Consider the following 14947-nt stretch of genomic DNA (forward strand, 5'->3'; position numbering starts at 1 on the left):
TTTTTATACCTTTTGACAGAATGTTTGGATGGCAGGCATCTTAGAAGAACAATACATTTTATCTAAGACTGTGTTGTTATTTGAATATATTATTGAAGGTACTCAACTTCTCAAAACTTAGTGTCCCCTCAGTTTGGTATATATTTTTGAGAAAGAATGAGTATAAAGAAACTATGAAGATGTAGAAGGCATGCCAGAACAGATGTCAGGCTTTGGGCTGGAAGACCTAGATGGGTTGGGACTTTCAGGAAATGTTTACTGTGTTATTCTTTGTTTCTTTGGGTGTCTAAGTCTTGCCTTCTAGAGAGAATTGGCTTTGAAAGAAAGGAGTAGTCCATCATGGATGCTGGTTTCTCCCCTCTCGTCTTGATTCTTTTTCTTGCCATCCCTTTTGTTCGAGCTGGCGAAATCACTTCAGCCCCACTCCATGACCCCAGGGTACTGAGTAGGAGAGGTGGTTATCATACTGCAGGACAAACACTCATCAGCCGTTTTCTGTGGACTTCCTGGTGTGTTTCTTCCTGCCAAGTAGTCAGTGTCTAATGTATCAGAGCATTACTGCATTTAAATTTCTAAAATGAAACTCTCCCTTTAAGTTGGAATGCTTTCTGTCTTAGGTGGTAGAAGACATCGAATACCTCAAGTATGATAAAGGGCCTTGGCTTACACAAGATGATAGCACGTTCCACAACCTGCGCATGCTGTAAGTTGAGAATGTTGGTGTACTGCTGAGGGGAGAACGAAGACTGTTTGATGGTTTTGAGTATAGCACATTGGGTGTATTCACATGCTGTGGAAACAAATAGTTTTAAAAATAATTATGTTCCAAGTTAGCGCTTAACAGTGCAAAACAATACTTAGGTATTTTTCCTTTTCTAAGTAGGTTCTTGTATTCTATTGTCTGACAGTTGGCTGATTTTAATCGATGTCTTAAAATTATTCCTAATTTTAGTATTTATTTAGCTATGTATTTTACAGCATGAGAGAAGGATCCTGTTATTTCCCCCAAAAGTTTGCAGCATTCAGTTTGTCTTAATTGAGTTTACTATCAATAGTCTTCTCTTTTGCTTCTCCCAGTTTCCTGCTCCTCTGCCCCCCCAAGCATATTTTGTAACAGTAACAATCGTAATTGTATTTATTTTCAGTTGAATTCCATTTCTTAATTTGGGAGACTCAAGTGAAAACTATGGCAATTTTCTAAGATAATTATTTTTTAAATGCCCCTTGCCAGTTATACTTCATTTTGATCGAAACCTGATCAAATTACTGTTTAGGATGTTTTTGTACCATCTCAGTTATGTGTGTGTGTATGATTACGTGTGTATGCTTAAACTGAGGCAGTGATTCATTTTCCAGTCTTGGTAGCCTTTTGCGTTCCTATTCGGGGTCCCCCCACTTGAGTTCGTTCCTGTACTGGTTGCTGACTACCAGTGCTGCTTCCTGGGGCTATGCTCTGTTCGGGGCCTCCCCACACACCCTGGTTTGCCTCCTCACAGAGAACTCTGTTTTGTGGGATGTCTTTTTATGTAAAATTCCTGTACTACAAAAACTGCACCGTTTGGTATCAGGATTAGAATGTTCAAACAGAACTTTGCAATTTAGAAGAAGCTGAAGAATAGGTTTTTGAACATGTTTTAGGAGAAAGTGCAGGCATTCTGTTAATTGGGAAACAGTTGGAGCATATAATGTAGTTGACTTTTATTTTATTCAGTCTTTTCCCTTTCTCACTCTTTTGTTTTAAAACATGGGCCTAGCACCTCTCCTTGTAAGAATGCTTGGAAATGAAACGAATGTTAAGTTTTTAGCTTTCTACTTTGGGGCACTTTGGCTTATGATTTTAAAGGATATATGTGTTCTTAGTTTTTGAAGTCTCCTTAATTCAACTAAGTGCTTTGTGAACAGACTGTTTTCTTTGACCTCTCTTCATTATCTGAGTCAGAAAAGGCTTCCAGTGTCTCCCTTCCTCACTTATCTCCAATCAGATAGTATCTGGCCTTTATTAGAGGGCGAGGCTGCCAGATTTACTGGAGACAGTTACCACAGGCTTCTCCTAACAGTCATCATTTAAGCTCTTTATGATAGATGGAAAGGGCAGTTTAGCTAAGTTTAAATACATAGTGCAATACTGGCAGCAGATTATTTTTTTAATCTTAAAAAAATTTTGAAGCAAATTGGTCCTTTTGGAGGTCATGTGTAGACTGCATTTCTACCAAGTTAGGCATAGATGGCACCATTACTCTGTGAAGTCCACTCACACATTGCCATTCCAAGAAGTTCTTTCAAATTTTCCAGCACTTTCTTAGGTTTTTCATGCTATAGGAAAAAGCAGATCAATCTTACCTCCACCTTAGTATTTGTTCAACCTTTGAAGTATGAACTTACTTTTAATTACTTGTTTATTGTGAGATTGCTTTGAAAAATTAGCCGTATGTTTTACAACAGGTATAGTTCTACTTGTGTTTGAAATAAGATGTGTACTTTATTATTGACAAACACATTGACTATATCTGAAAGAATGCATAAAGAAAGTTGATTATCACTGAAGGGGGTATTCGACAGATATGGAGGGGATATGTTGAAGATTTGCTTACCTACTGTTTGAAAAATTTTAAAACACACATATTACATTATTAACAACAACAAAATGCACTCTTAGAAAATATAAAAATTTTATGCCCTTTAAAAACTTTCTGATTTGCTTGCTTGACTTTGAATAGGCAAGTAAAACCAAGTTAATATGAACACTAAGAAAAAAACCTTATCTTTGCATCTGTATGTTTTAGCCATATAACCATATTGAAGGTCACTTAGGAAAACAAATGTAATTATTCTGGCAGTGTTTCTTGGAATGTTATTTGGGTTGTTACTGGAGACACTGACCACTTGTTTTCAACCTGCCACAGGTCTTTGTTCCCAATGGTCCCTTCAGAGAGGGCCGTGAGCCACATAGGCCCCGAACTCAAATTGTAGGTTTTTGTCTGAGGCAGAGTTGGATGGGGGAGCTGTGGGAAACAGGCTTATTTACTTATTCTTTGCATTGTGGGCCTGGATTCTCTCTCACAAAGTCTGGCTGAGAGCCAGATACATTTAAAGAATTTCAATTTGAGCCATTAAAAACAAGGAACATCTACTGCCTTTATAGCTCATTAATGGGAAAGTGACCATTTAAAAGAATTCTGTTCTTTGTTGAGCTCTCAAGAAAGAAGACTTTATTTTAATGTTTCTTTCTAAAAGCTTAAAAAATACTTTTCCTTTTCAGGTATAGTGATAATATTCAGACTAAGTTTAATATAAAATAAGCAAATTGTAAGAAAGTATAAATATTTCAGCATTCAGCAGAATATGTGGTAAAACAGAGAGAATCCTATGAATTGTATTTTCCAGTGTTAAGAAAAGTGGAAAATTAGGCTTCTGTAAAGCGATGGTCCCACCAACCATCATATGTAGATGTTCCTTCGGGGACTTTGAGTTCCATCGGGGCCTCTCATCTCCTGCTAATGGGCTCTTCACATGACACCAGCAGATTGAGCAGAGGAGCACGATATGGTGCTGTCACCTCTAGGGGACTGTCTACTCACCCCTCTTTTCTTCATTGTTCATTAGTTTGGCCAGTTTTTAGTGAGGACATACTATATATGGCACTGTAATACAGCCATTTCTTTATTGCTTTTTATTCCTGTCATTCCTGTGTTGAAAGCCCACTTCTTCTTTGTGTGTGTGTAATTCCAAAACTATCTGCCCTGAAAAGGTAGTCACTGTGGTCATTGAAGCTTTTAAAAGTCTGAAAGTAACTTCCAAAGGGCCACTCCAAACATTACTGATGGTCTTTGAGGTGCATGTTTTGCTCTTGAGGTGCCTGCCTGCTCAGAATGAGCAGCATTTATTTGAATGTGTGGATTTTTTATATGGATGTTAAAAAATGAAACCAGCCTTATAGTTTATTTGATATTTATTTAGGTCTTTTGGTGTGATCCATATTTTCCTTATTCTTTTTCAGGGTTCAGGATAAATTGGAAGTGCTGAATTACACAGCCATTCCTGTCTATCTCCCAGAAGTCACAATCGGAGCTCACCAGAGTGACCGTGTCTACCGCAAGTTCAGTGAGGTGAGAGCTTGTTTCAAGTGGAGGTAGCTGACCCATCGGCAGGCAGGGAACAGCCCGCCAGGGATCAGTGATCAGGTCAAATCATTGATCATCACTTACCTACTTTTTTCTTTTCGTGAAAAAGCTTCTTTTGCATTGACAGACTCTTCCTTTTCCCTGTTCTCATTACTGTCTCTAAAGCTGGGGCAGGTCCTCAAGTGGCAGGTCCCTGTGCAGCAAGGGCCCCGCCGCACGTTCGCCGCCAGGCACATCACCCTGATGAAAAGCGGCCTCTCTTCTCTAGCTCTTACCCAGATGTCTTCAGTGTCAAGTTCCCTCCTGGCATTGCCTTACTATTACGGTACGCCTCTAAGTAACAATGCTCCTGTTTCTGCAGAACGTCCTGGAAAGAATGAGACACGGGGCAAGGTTGCGCAGGGCTCGGGGTGCCAGGGCGAGCTCTTCATTGCTCCTCTTATTCAATCTCCACACCTTTTACATGAATTCTTTGTTTTCAGGATGGTATGGGGAATAATTTCAGCCAAGATTTCATTAACTCATAGAACATTTGTAAGTTTTATCTTGGAACCTGGCGGGTGAATGGGCTGGTGCCAGTGGAGCAGTCAGAACGTGTTTCCACAGCCAGCTGGGGTTAGTTAATGGCAGTGGCAGGGACCATGTATGAATCAAAGCTCCATGCGATGCCATCATCCGTGAGATAAGCTTACATTTTAATTAAATGTGTTTGCCTTACTGTAATTTTCTGATTGGATACTTGCAAATTGCCTGGCGTACCAATAGGACTTCTGAGTACATCCTATCTCTCTCTTGAGCTAGTTGGCATTTTCTTTTAAGTAAGTTCTTTGTGTTTTTTTGAAAATGATTATATTCAGTGTAGAACTTTTTGATATTCCATAAATCTATAAAGAGAACCCTCCCAGGTCCATGCAGTTAGTATATCTGGATTGTCTCACCACCCTTTTTATGTGCTCTGTGCCCATGCAGCTCTTACTTTCTCTTATCTTGAGGGTCCTGTGGGTCACTGTCTAGGGCCCTGGGTACCTCTCGTCGTGGACATCTACCTCCCTGCTGCTCGTGCCTGGGCCAGAAAACCCAAACTTGCCTCTTGGTCCCTTGCCCACATCCTGTTTAGGCTTTCTTACAAGTAGCTTTATCTTCTTTCTTCTCTTATCACAGCCACTACCTCAGTCTGGGCTGCCTTTGTCTTTTACCTGTTTGTGGACAGCACCTTCTTTGCTGTCTCCTCTGTGTCCAGTCTCTCTCCCTGCAGCCCTTTTTCCTTCATGCAGAAGCTGTCTTGCAGAATGCAAAACTCACCGTGTCAGTCCCGTGCCTGAAACCTTTTCATGGTGGATTGATTTATGTTTTATTAATATATATCAATAAAATGTATTTGCTTGAAAAAAAAAACAACTCTTCCATGGCTCTCATTACCTTCAAACGAATTCAATTCTTTACCATGAGTGTTCTGGCCTCTGGAAGCCTCCATTCTCGTGGCAACCCTGAAGGATATGCGGCCTCACACCATTGGACCCAAAGTGATTTGAGGTGGGGCATGGACAGCAAATTTGAAAATAATAGCTAAGTTGTCTGGTTACACTCCTTAAAATTGATCTTTAATTCTTGTTATGCCAAAATACTGATTTAGTGATAACATCTTTAGCATCGCTGTTACTTTTGATAATCTTTTTAAACCCTTTTAAACAAGGAAATAACAGAAAGCAGGCTCAGAAATTTTGCAGTCACTGATATTTGGGAAGAGTAACATAGCTTTGTTTTTATAGTCTTTTTAAGCCACCAATTCACAATGAGTGTTACTGGTTTTCTACTTGTATTGATGATATGAAGTTTCCCTTTAAAATAAACTCATGAAAAAAAAGGCAGTCCATTTTATTTTTTTAACCCAAGTAATAGTCCATTTGAAATTCAGCTATGAGTGGAGTGGCCGAGGGGGTCCGGCGTGGCTTCGGTTTGGAAACTCATCTCAAGATCTTGAAGACATAGGCTCTTTGATTGTATTCCTTCACTCATTTACCTCATTTGGTCATTAGTTCATTTACTCATTCCAACGTGTTTATTGACTGTTTTCCTTGTGCCAGACTGTTCCAGACCCTGGGGCAGGGCAAGGGGTGAGGTGTCTTGGTGGGAGGAAACAGAAGGTAAAAGGGAGGATTCATTCAATGATGGAGCACCTCGAGTCAGTCAAGGGGCAGGCCAGGGCCGGTAGTGGGATGGGTGCAGAATGGAAAGAGCCCTGGGCATGGGCAAGGGAGGTTCCCTGAGAGCTGCAGCTGAGCAGACCTGAAGGAGGGGACCGCGGGGTGGGAGTCACTGGGGAGATGCCCCGGGCCAGAGACCAGAGGCCAGAAGCACGCTCCTTAAGGCAAGCATTTCTGGCATATTCAGAAGCAGAAGGGAGCCTGCTGTGGAAGCTGAGCGCAGGAGGGTTCGCTGGTAGAAGAGATGCAAACAGTGCCTGCCAGTGGTGCCAGCGGCGGGTGGTGCCAGCCCGCAGCAGCCTGTGCGGGCCACGGGGCGCTGAAAGGCTGGGGCTTCTCAGAGGCAGAAGGGAAGAACCACGTGTTCATGTACTTTCTCCTGAGAGGACTCTGGGTTCTGATTTGAGAATAACCTACTTAGGGGCCAAGGTGGAAGCAGGGGGATTGCAGGTCCTCTTGCTCAAATTAAGGAAGCTCCTGTTATGAGCAGTTTGAGGGGTTCTGTTGTGTGTGGGTAACCCATCAAATGTTTTGTCTGCCACAACTGATTTTTCTCCTTTTTCTGTTAATATAGTGAATTACATTGATGGATTTTCTAATGTTAGACAACCTTTGATTTCCTGGAGTAAATCCCACTTGGTCTGATTCATATGTATTCTGGACATAATTCACATATTTAATTTTGGATTCTTGGGAGATTGGGCAGTAATTTTCTTTTCATATAATATCCTGTCACATTTTATTATCCAGGTCATGCTAGTATGAAAACATACATGGAGACATGACCTTCATTTTTTCTCTGAAAGTTTGTGTAAAATTGGTATGGTTTCTTCAGTCACTGTTTAGAAGAATTGACAGCCGAAGCAGGTGAAGCTTTGCTGGACTATTTTAAATTATGGATTCAATTTCTTTAATAGATGTGTGGTGTTCAGTATTCTTTCTTGAATTAAATTTTGAGAGTTATGTTTTCCAAGGAATTTGTCCATTTAATTTATTGTTTTTAATTTCTTGACTTTATGTGTTTTTTGTGAGAATTGAAGAGAATCTAATATATTAGGCTTGCAATTTTTAATTAAATATTTAGAAATATTGACATTTTCAATTCATATTTAAATGATTGGGGCAATCTAATTTTTTACTTCATAAGCTTTTTTAAAAAAACCTATTTTTTAGAACAGTTTTAGATACACAAAAATGTTGCAAAGATTGTACAGAGTTCCCACGTGGCCTGCGCCCACTTTGCTTGATTGTTAATCTCTCCGGTTAGTGCAGCGCTGCCACAGATGAGCCGGCGCGGGCACCTTAGTATTAACTAAAGGGCGTGGTTCAGTCACAGTGCCTCGGCATCGCGCCCGTTGTCCCAGGACTCCGTCCTGGGTGCAGCATTAGGTTTAATTATCTCGTCTCCTTAGGCACCTCTTGGCTCTGACAGTTTCTCAGGCTTTGTTTTTGATGACCTTGACAGTTTTCAGGAGGACTGGCAGGTACTTTGCAGAATGGCCCTCATAATTACCCTGGGTTTGTTGGGGAGACCAAAGTGGAAAGGTGCCATTTTCATCAGTCCTTTCAAAGCGACACAGTGGTGCTCACTGCTGGCCTGGGCCCCGGCCACCTGGCTGCCGAAGCATTTGTCAGGCTTCACAGCTGTAAAGGCACTTTCCCCCTTCCCAGGAAGTCCCTCTGTGTAGCTTAAGCTTTATAAATCTGTCAGTCGAGGGAGATTTGTGCAGATATATAGAGGACTTTTTTTAAAAAAGGAAATTCAGTTGCTGATTATTAAAAAATGATAAATTAGATTTAAATAGGGTATAAGTAATAACAATAGTTTCGCTTCGTGCACAGAATTCCTTTTGGACATTAAGACATGAGCAACAATTATCACATTTCTCTCTAGAAGCAGTATTTTGGGGGGTATAAACATGAATAAATAGAGCAGCTCTGTTAATTTGATATACAGCTGTATAATATCTGGAAAGATCTGCAGCTTTTCTAAAAAGGTTCCCTCACCAGCTTGCAGAGCTTATTTCTGGAATGCTTATGTGGGCAGGAGGCGAGGCTGGTCCCCTTTCCTTCTGAGCCAGTGCCCCAGCACCTCTGGCCAAGCTTTCTTTGGATCTAAGTGGCCTTATTGCAGCCCTTGGCAGACAAGGACAAGCAGCTGGTCCTTGAATTCCTTGTTTCAGGCCTTGGGTCCCTGTTCTATTTCTCCAGAGATGAAATTCATGTTCCCTTTATGTTCCCTAGGATCAGGAGCTTGGCGAGCAAGGCACAAGTTTGGAAAAAACAGTGGTGTTTTTTCACACGGGGTATTTCATCCTGCATAAACTGACAGGCTGTGTGAGTAGACGTTTTTATCAGATTTTAGGGACAATACAACAACAAAAATCTTTGCTTTAAAACACATTAAAAAGAAACAAAAAACCATCTCTAACTAAAAACCTCATTTTTCCCACTATTCCTCCCCTTAGAAATAACTTAAAAACAAACAAGCAAAAAACTTACAGTGAAATATGAAAGCAAATTTTCATGAGAATGTAATTTGCCCTTAATTTTGCCCCCAACCCACCCTATCATTATTTTATATCATTTATACATGAATATACATAAACAGTAAGTGTATAGTAAAAGTTGTGAACTTACAAAGCAAACAAGCATAACATCATACAGGGCTCCCATTACATCAACCACCACCACCTTGCATTGTTGTGAGACATTTGTTACAAATTATGAAAGAATATTGTCAAAATATTACTACTAATTATAACCATTAACTATGAGGTGCAGCGATACCCAGAGATGTACTTACCAAAAGCAATGGATGTGTCATGATGATGGGAGAGAGTGTTGCTGTGGGGCGAGTGGGGGGTGGGGGCGGTGGGGTTGAATGGGACTTCATATTTTTTGAATGTAATATTTTTTAAAAAATGAATAAAAATTTAAAAAAAAGAGAAAAAAATATTACTACTAATTATAGTCCTTATCTTACATTTGGTATATTTTCCCTTACTCACCCATTATTTTTTAAGTATATTTTTATGATAGAAGTGTAAACTTACAAAACACTCATCATGCACATGTGCAGAATTCCCATACAATACTCCTCAGCATACCACACTGTGGTGAAACATGTTTAAACAGATTATGAGATGATATCAAATTATTACTAGGTCCATAGTGTACATTTGGCACTCTTTTTCCATACTCCCAACACAGTACATCTTTGGCTTAGATGCATGAACATTACATTATTACTGTTAACCACAGTCCATAAGTCACTCCAGTTATACTTTTTGCCTACTCCTCCACATTCCCACCACCCTGCAGTAGTGATGTACATCTGCTCTAGCTCACAAAGGACATTCTTGAATCTGTACCATCAATCACAATTCTCATCCACCTCTGGGTTTACTGTGTTATTCAGTCCCTAGATTATTTTCTAGCTTTCCATCAATTGACATTTACATCCCTAGACTACCCTTTTCAGCAACATTTCCGTTTATAAACGAGCTGTTATTCATTATAATGTGTTACTGTCAACTCCATACCTTTCCATACTTTACAGTAAAGTTAATTAAAACTTATACATACATTAAACATCAGTAGTCCATTTTAGTCCTCATCTCCTTTAAGAATCCAACACCTACCACCAGGTCTTGAAGATGTTTTCTTACATTTTCTTCTAGAAGCTTTATGGTTCTTGTTTTTATATTTAGGTTTTGATCCATTTTGAGTTAATTTTTGTTTAAGTTGTGAGATAGGGGTCCACTTTCCTTCTGTTGGCTATGGATATACATTTCTCCCAGCACCATCTGTTGAATGGTCTCTTCTGCCTGAGCTGGGTGTGTTTAATGGACTTGTCAAAAATCACTTGCCCATAGATGTGAGAGTCTGTTTCTGAACTATCTTCTGTTCCATTGGTCTATGTGTCTGCCTTTATGCCAGGACCATGCTGTTTTTACCACTGTAGCTAGGTAATATGAATCCCAAAAGTGAGGAGTCCTCCAACTTCACTTTTCCTTTTTAAGATATTTCTGGCTTCTCAGGATCCTTTACCCTTCCAAATAAATTTGATAATCACGTTTTCCATTAATTTAAAAAATGCTGGTGGAATTTTTATAGGGATTACATTAAATCTGTATATCAATTTGAGTAGAATTGATAACTTTTTTAAATATATAATTGACATCATAATGATAATTAGTCTTCCAATTCATGAGCATGGAATATTCTTTCAATTATTTAGGTATTTCTTGATTCCTTTTAATGAATTGTAGTTTTCTGAATATAAGTGCTTTGTATTGTTAAGTTTATTCCTGAGTATTTGGGTTTTATCTCTTTTTTTTAACTTTTTTAAATTGAAATATATCACTCATACATAAACGTACATAAACAGTAAATGTATAATAGTTGTGAAATTACAAAACAAACATATAACATCAAACAAACGTATGTAACATCTCACCCTACCACCAATAACTTGCACTGTTTTTAAACCTTTTTAACTAATGATTAAAGAGCATTGTCAAAATATTACTACTAAACAAAGTATTTTCCCCTAACCAATCTGATTATTATCTTTATATCATTTATATATAAACATACATAAACAATTAAGTGTATAGTAAAAGTTGTGAACTCACAAAGCACACATGCATAACATCATAGAGGGGTCCCATTCATTAACCCTCCACCAACACCTTGCATTGTCATGAGACGTTTGTTATAAACTATGAAAAAACACTGTCAAAATCTTACTACTAATTATAGTTCTTATCTTACATTTGGTGTGTTTTTCCTGTCATATTTTATTTTCACCACTCTTGAGACTTTTAGTTACTTTTACTGATATAATCTTCATTTCCAGACTCTCTTCCAAGCCTCACTCTTGGTTTTTTTTCAGACTGTAGCTCACCCTTTAGTATTTCCTGCAAAGATCATCCCTTGGTTACAAACTCTATCAGTTTATGTTTATCTGTGAATATTCTAAACTCGCCCTCATTTTTAAAAGACAATCTTGCCACATGTAAGATTCTTGGCTGGAAGTTTTTCTCTTGCAGTATCTTAAATATGTCATACCTTGTCTTCTTGCCTCCATGGTTTCTGATGAGAAATCAATACGTAATCTTATTGGATATTCCTTATATGTTGTGCATTGCTTTTCTCTTGCTGCTTTCAGAATTCTGTCTTTGTCTTTGGCATTTGACATTCTGATTCATACATGTCTCAGAGTTGATTGTTTGGATTTATTCAAATGGGGGGTCCATTGTGCTTCTTGGACACAGATATCTATGTCCTTCAATAGGGTTGGGAAATTTTCTACCATTATTTCTTCAAATATTCCTTCTGCCCCTTTATCCTTCTCCTTCTGGGACACCCAAGACACGTATGTTTGCTCATCTCTTGCTGTCTTTTAGTTTCCTGAGACCTTGTTCAATTTTTCCCATTCTTTCCTTCATCTATTCTTTTGTATATTTGCTTTCAGAGACCATTTCTTCAAGCTCAGCAATCCTTTCTTCTGCCTCCTCAAATCTGCTATTATAATAATTCCAGGGTATTTTTAATTTCATTGATTGCACCATTCATTCCCATAAGATCTGCTGTTTTTCTAGGTATGCTTTTAAATTCTTCTTTGTGCTCATCCAGTATCTTCTTAATATCCTTAATTTCTTTAACCATCTTATTGAATTTATTAAGAAGATTTGTTTGAACATCGATGATTAGTTGTCTCAGTTCCTTTATGTCATCTGGAGGCTTATCTTGTTCCTTTAACTGGGCCATAGCTTCCTGTTTCTTGGTGTGAATTATAATTTTTTGTTGGTGTCTTGACACCTGGCTTACTATAAGTATTCTGGATGCAGTTTCTCTCTTTAGTTTAGGGCTTTCTTGCCCTTTCTCCCTTGCTGGTTGTGTAGTTGGAGCCAAAGATATAGTTGGTGCTGTAAGCTGTGGAGGTTCCAGTTGCCTGCATTGCCCCAGGGACTGAAGAAGCTTCTCCCAACTTCCTCCTTTGCCAAGGGTAGGGACAGAGTCACAGCTGTATTTAATAATCCAAGTTGTGTGGGCCTGAACTGTAGTTGCCCAGAGAGTATGAAGAGGCTTCATGCCCCTTTCTTCCCTGCCTGGGAAGCTGCAGGTATGGACAGCAATGTGTGCTGTACGGGTCCAAAATGACTGCACTTGCCCCGGTAGACTTCCGATTATTCAGTCTGTGCCAGCCAAATGTACCTGTAGTTACCCAGAAAGGCTGGTTCAGGGCCCTCCAGCTTCCTTACTGCTAGAGGTGGGGCTGAAGCCTAGGCTAGGGCTGCAGGACGATCTGGGTGCAAGAAACCAGTCCCTACCATCTCTGTGATTTTCAGTCAGCCCAGTTTCCCCTCATGCCAAGGATGGAGTCAAAATTGCAGCTACTGGCCTCTTTCCGACTTGGACAGGTTCAAACTTTAGCTGTTCCTAGAGTTATATTTTAGACAGCTTCTGGGGTGGCTTGTGCCACAGGAGTGGGATGATCACCAACCTCGACAGCATGGCCTGTATTTTCCCAGAGAGGCTGGTATAGGTCCCCCCAGTTCCCTCTCAGAGGTGGGGCTGGAGGCTGCAGTCTTACCTAGATGGAAAGAAGCTGGTTCCTATCAGCACTGTGATTTTCAGTCCGTTCCACTCCCCCTCATGCCAGAGGCGGAGTCAAAATGGTGGCTACCAGCCTCTTTCTGATGTGGACAGGTTCAGACTTTAGCTGTTCTTAGGACTGTGCTTTAGCCTGCCGAATTTACTAATCAATTGCTGAAATTGGTGCCCAACCATCTCTTCCTCCCCCATTTTTTGAGAAATGGAGCTTCTAATTCCAGCCGCAGAACAGCTCCCGAGGCAGCTTGTGCCTCCAGTGGAGGATGGGTACCAGCCTCCTGGGCATGGAGTGCTCTACTCATGAATCTTCTCTGCAGATGGGCATTCTCCCCCTTTCATTCTTCCAAGGATGCTGCAGGATGCTCTTCTGGCCTCCTGGAGCCCCCAGACAGGTGCTTTAGATGCTCTGGGTGATTACTAACTGCCCTGTAGCATGAACTGATTCTAGGAGCGCCTTACTCTGAATTCATCTTGCTGATTGTCCTCTGCCCTTAGTAATACTTTTAAAGATTGCATTTCTTTGCATGTCATTCTTGTCTTGTTCAGCTGGAGGTGGAAGGTGTGGCTGAAGCAAGTGGAGCATGGGTAGACTTAGAGAGGAGCTGGGGACAGGAACCTGGACGGGAATCCTGCCCTGGCCCCTGGAAGCCCCAGGCTCCTCCAGGCTGCTGGGCAAGGGCAGGCTGTCCAAGAGGCTCCTAGTCATGTCACAGTATAAGGTTCTGGGGTTTAGAAAATCACTGTGAAAGTGCAATTTAGAATTGCTAGCCAAATTAAATTTGAATTACTGTTTTCTGGAATTACTGTGTTATAATGATAAGAAATGGTAAATAAAGTGGTCTGAAAAGAATAAAGCTTTTTAATAAAGGATTTAGGTTTTGCTATATTACAAATGATGAGTGACTACATGAAATAAAAATCAGCCTTTTGTCAATAGCAAAACTAAATCTGAGGAAAATGAACAAAGACTGTTCATAAATTTGTGGGTGTGGAACCCGTCTGCCATTCCAGCAAGGGTTCAAGGAGAGTACATTTCAGAGTGACTAGAGGAAAGAGGACATCCTCCTCAGTGTGTGAGCGGCAAGCATTTGCCAACGTGGGCGCATGGCGGTGGGGAGGCTTCTCTGATTGGTCTCCAGGTGTATTTGACAGTTGTTGGTTTGCTCCAAGGGTGGCAAGTGAGTAGTTTGGGGACATTTCAGATGAGGAAAGATCGTGCAGTGGTAGACGCAGAGGGTGTTCCTGACCTGTTATTTCCTGGAATGGGGAGTCAGTGGGGTGCTTTTTGATGGTAATGGACCTTAGAAGCTGACTGCCATGGTAGGAAGTTTCTCACTCTCTAGGAAGTTTTTTTCAAATGTTGAAATTTTGTGATTTTGCCCAACTCCACCTTCAAAATGAGTTTATAAAATCCCGATTAATGCAACAAGGGTAATCAAAGGACTGTGAACACACCTCATAATTTCATGTGGAAATTTAAGTATATTTGCATTGAGCCTTTGTTGACAATGAGTCCTCATGAGGAGGTAGGGCTATGCATATTTTAATACATCCATTACATATTATGCATATTTTATAGTTGATACTTTGTGGTTAGGAATTATTTGGCAGCACTTCTGATTCTTGGAAAAAGGACTAGTGATTTTACCTTTTTTGTTTGTTTGTTTTTAAAGATTTATTTTATTTATTTCTCCTCCCTCATTGTTTGAGCTCCCTTTCTGTTCTCTGCCTGTTCACTGTGTACTTGTATTCCTTTTTAAGGCACTGAGATCTGTACCTGGGACCTCCTGTGTGGCAGGGAGGCACCCAGTGGCTTGAGCCACCTTTGCTTCCTGCTTATTGAGTCTCTCATTGTGTTTCCTTATTGGGTCTCTTTGTTATGTCATCTCATTGTGTCATCTTGTTGCGCCAGACCATTGCGTCAGCTTGCTGTCTTGCTTATCTTCTTTACGAGGCACCAGGAACAGAACCTGGAACCTCCCATATGGTGGGCCGGCG

The 14947-nt window shown here is 40.2% G+C and overlaps 1 protein-coding gene across 1 annotated transcript in view; it reads left to right on the forward strand.

The window, feature by feature from the left end:
• The window catches only part of NDUFA10 (NADH:ubiquinone oxidoreductase subunit A10), a 74197-nt gene that overhangs the window by 24587 nt on the left and 34663 nt on the right, over window positions 1-14947 (forward strand). The window contains exons 8-9 of the mRNA XM_004473940.4: window positions 618-703; window positions 3998-4106. Of these exons, the coding sequence (XP_004473997.1) occupies window positions 618-703; window positions 3998-4106 (195 nt within the window). The remainder of the gene's footprint in view (window positions 1-617; window positions 704-3997; window positions 4107-14947) is intronic.

The sequence above is a fragment of the Dasypus novemcinctus genome, chromosome 7, assembly GCF_030445035.2.
Source record: "Dasypus novemcinctus isolate mDasNov1 chromosome 7, mDasNov1.1.hap2, whole genome shotgun sequence".
In the NCBI taxonomy this organism is placed as follows: Eukaryota; Metazoa; Chordata; class Mammalia; order Cingulata; family Dasypodidae; genus Dasypus; species Dasypus novemcinctus.